General features: G+C 41.1%; 1 protein-coding gene across 1 annotated transcript in view; it reads left to right on the top strand.

The window, feature by feature from the left end:
* The first annotated feature begins 1,984 nt into the window (after positions 1-1,984).
* si:ch73-226l13.2 (uncharacterized protein LOC100150092 homolog) overlaps positions 1,985-4,012 on the top strand; it is a 4,223-nt gene continuing 2,195 nt past the window's right edge. Inside the window, exons 1-2 of the mRNA XM_056608677.1 lie at positions 1,985-2,215; positions 2,342-2,481. Of these exons, the coding sequence (XP_056464652.1) occupies positions 2,065-2,215; positions 2,342-2,481 (291 nt within the window). The 5' untranslated portion in view covers positions 1,985-2,064. The remainder of the gene's footprint in view (positions 2,216-2,341; positions 2,482-4,012) is intronic.

Here is a 4,012-nt window from a genome sequence, read left to right as displayed (position 1 = left end):
ATGGAACAGGCCTGCGGAGACATCAACATAGGGTCAATGCTTGGATGGATTCGGCACACAAGGCAATATTTTCCCCCATGCTTAGCGGAAGATAATATTGCTTGTGAGATCCTATGGCCAGACCCCAACAGACGGCAGGGTCCATAAGCCCACCCATGCACAATTGCCATGATTTTCTGTGTTCACAGTACAATAGGGTTTATTTATTTATTTATTTTTGCTCAAACTGTATTTACTGCACTGTAATGTACAGTACTGCAATGTACAGTATTTAGTTTTTCTTTTGGTTGTGGTGAAAACGTGCCCTGTGTGGAACTGAATAAAAACAGTGCACATGAAAGACTGCAGTGTTTTATATAAAGTAGACCAGTGTGTTGCTGCTGATCTGAAAGTGTATTCATATGATGCCAGTGTGTTTCATTTTGACATCAGAGTGCCATTTTTACAAAGAATTGTTAGGTTTCGATAGCCGAGTTTCAATTTGACATAGATGTGAATGGTTTATTTCCCAGTGTTGTTGTCTTATTTGCTTGTGTGTTGAGTTTTGACACAATGAGCCAAATTTTGCAAAACGTGTTCAAGCTATTGAAAAAAACTGTAATCCGGCATATTGCCCGCTGACTTGTCGGTTCTACTTGCTGCTGACTGAGCACAGTAGATCAATACGCCACTTGTATCGTTTTCTATCACATACATTTCAAACATGAGGTCCATTGTAAAAATAAACCTTGTTTAAAAGAGTTTCTAAAATGCGTCGGAAATCTATCAGAGGGTCAGTCGATACATAGTTTTGCAAGCGAGATACAAGGTAGCAACTACATTATTAAACTAGTGATCAGATGCAGCCTTGTGTGGTTGCTATATAAACGAGTTACCTAGAGCTGAGCTAACGTTATTCACCGTAGTTCTAAAGGGAACTACTTTTCGAGGGAGATGATCTTAAACAGAGTACACATTTAATAAGCATGCAATACGAATAAGAAAAAGGCTCATTATTAAAGTATTTGAATTGTTTTATTATGTTGGCGGGCGAGAAGTAGAATAAACGGAATAATCACCTCAAGGCAGGGGAATAAACAGTTTGATATGCCCAGCTCGTGGAAGGTTACCGGTAAGCATGTCGTTTTAATAATACCACCAGTGTCCTCTGGGGCGCCCCCGTAAGTGCTGCGCCCCTGGAATCATCCTAATTTACCACCCCCCTAAGGACGTCCCTGGGCTAATGTTTAGTTTTACAGGACAGCGTCACAAAACAAATGGCTATACTTTAACAGGGCTCTCAAGTTTTGAAGACAGGCAATTATTAATTCATTATTGATTCTCTGCGTGTTTGCGTGCACGCATGGTGTGTGTGTGTGTGTGTGTGTGTGTGTGTGTGTGTGTGTGTGTGTGTGTGTGTGTGTGTGTGTGTGTGTGTGTGTGTGTGTGTGTGTGTGTGTGTGTGTGTGTGTGTGTGTGTGCGTGCGTGCGTGCGTGCGAGAGTGCAGGCTGCAACATTCTCTAACAGCAATCAAGTTGGCATTGTTTGTGTCAAACAAGTTGTGAATTTCATTGGTTGTTGCGTTAAATTTTCCCTAGGTACAGTAGTGCTATTTTCTGATTGGCTAATATGTAGCCCTTATCTTTTTTTGATTGGCTGGTAAGTGGCAGGCTCATCTCAGGACTCCGAGGCAGCAGGAGATGCGCTTCATGATCCTGCTGGTTCCATAGCGAGAGCGGCGCTATAATGGTCACTGGAATTTTATTGGGGCACTGGAGACTTTTACTGGGGCACGTGAAAGTCATAAAAGTCTCCAGTGGGGCTGACAACGCCTCTGAGTGCCAACAGTATGATGTAAGACATCTCAAGGTTTCAGGCTAGCCAGGGAGGAAGTGAATGATGTTTTTTGGTGCTCTATCCTGTGTAAAAGAGGGCGGTGTCATAGTCAAAAAGAAAACTGCCAAATAAATATGCTTGAGATCACATTCTGGTCACATCCCTTTGAGAAGGTCACACAGAGTTTCGGTTCTCATTCATGTCATCGTCTTCATTTTGTAGATGTTTATGAGTTTGTGTCCAGCGTGATGAATATGTTAAGATTTACAGTTCCATGCAGAGAGGGCAGATTCACGACGCTCAAAGAGAAAAAAAACATTTCTCTTGAGACCGTTGATTCCCAGCGATACCTCCGGAGCCTCAGCAAGGAGAACATGCCGTTTGCTTCCCCCAATCCAGGTGGGTCCTAACATGAAAGCTGCTGTGAAGCTCCTGGCTTGAATTGCAGTTATCTTTGGTGTGCAGTGGAGTGCCGATCTTGTGGACCCCACATGGTCACATCTCTGTGTTTGTGTGTCACGCTAGAGAGAATGACCATACACTTCTACAAGGCCAACCAGACCGACAAGAACTTCAGAGGCATGCCGGTGGTCCTCAACTTCACCGACTCCAAGAGCTTCCTCAAATGCAGCAGACAGGACGAGGGGGCCATCCTGCGAGTGGAGGTATGGTCCCAGAGAGAGAGCGGATGGGTATGTGTCTGTGCTCGCGTGTGAGAGTGAGTGAGTGAATGTCTGAGTAAGTTATGATAGAGTAAATGTACGAGGGATTGAGGGAAGAATGCATTCAGTAATGACCTTCAAATGGTTATGAGTAGTCAGGACCGGCCCTGACCAATTTGGCGCCCTAGGCAAGATTTTTGCTGGCGCCCACTACCCCTTTGGATCACACAGTAAATTCGACTACCAATGTTCATACACTCAGAGAAGCTGCAAAGCTTTGTCTTTGAGACTCTTTTATTTTAGATAGAAAATTAAACACACAAAACGTATTACAAACCAAGTAACAAGCAATGAATCATAATACAATATGGTATGCACGAAATACTGCAGACGTTAGAACTTTTAATAATTAAACACTTTGCAGTAAAAAAAGGTCTTGCAAAACAAGTGACAATGTATCACTCATACAATAAGGTATGCACAACATACTGCAAAGAAATGCATGATGTTTACTTAAGGCATTCATGAGCAAAATAATAGATATGAGTTCAAATTATTGTAAATACAATTAAATGTAGTATGGTTAATCTAGTTCGGTTCTAACCAGAGATTAAACAAGCATCAAGTGAAGTGTAAAAAAATACAATAATATATTATATGAAAGATATGGGAAATGTAAGATATGCAAACCCCAAACTATCATCCAAATCAGCTTGAAAATAAACACTGCTCCAACAATGGTTACTACAATGCATTGGATAATTTAAGGATAATACCCCCATTTTACTGTGGGTTACAAACTGTTATGGACCTATGTACATAGCTGACATGTAGCTGACATGAGCAGTGGACCAGCTAGGAAAAGAGCTGATGTTCCTTTTCTTTTTTAAAAACAAACACTGCATGACTAGTTAACTCTGTTTTAGTTGCCCTGACAACCGTTGGCGGACAATTTGTATTTACTAAATAATAAAACCACATTTAAAAACACATATTGCTTCGATAAGTGAATAAATTAAACCAATAGCCATGTATTAAGCCGAGTTATGTATAAGAAACAGTTAGCTCCAGAGAAATAAAGATAGAAAGGTGAACAAGAGCCCGACAAAGTGACCAGTTGGCTATAGCCAGCCAGGCCTAAATTAAAGATAAACAAATTAAAGTTACTGTATTTCTGTCTTTTCCTGTTTATCCTCCTCTTCTTTCGTTCTCTTCCTCCCCTGGGCGCCAGAGTGTTTAGGTTTCCTTGACATTATGATGTGCAAATAGATAGCTTTCTCCTCTCCGGTCAGAATGATGTATCAAGTAGGTAGGGTTAGGAAACTCGCCCCTCCCAACCTCCCGATTCAGGGTAGAGTCTAGGGGGGGGGGGGGGGGGGGCACGGAAACTAGGGCGCTCTTTTATTTTAAATGTTATGTTATGTTATGTTATGTTATGTTATGTTATGTTATGTTATGTTATGTTATGTTATGTTATCTAATATTTATTTCGACATAACTACTTGTACTTAGTAATATAAACATTAAAGTTAAA

Source organism: Gadus chalcogrammus, chromosome 14, assembly GCF_026213295.1.
Source record: "Gadus chalcogrammus isolate NIFS_2021 chromosome 14, NIFS_Gcha_1.0, whole genome shotgun sequence".
Classification (NCBI taxonomy): domain Eukaryota; kingdom Metazoa; phylum Chordata; class Actinopteri; order Gadiformes; family Gadidae; genus Gadus; species Gadus chalcogrammus.
The sequence above is the reverse complement of the archived record's forward strand: the minus strand, read 5'-3'. Positions and strand labels throughout refer to the sequence as shown.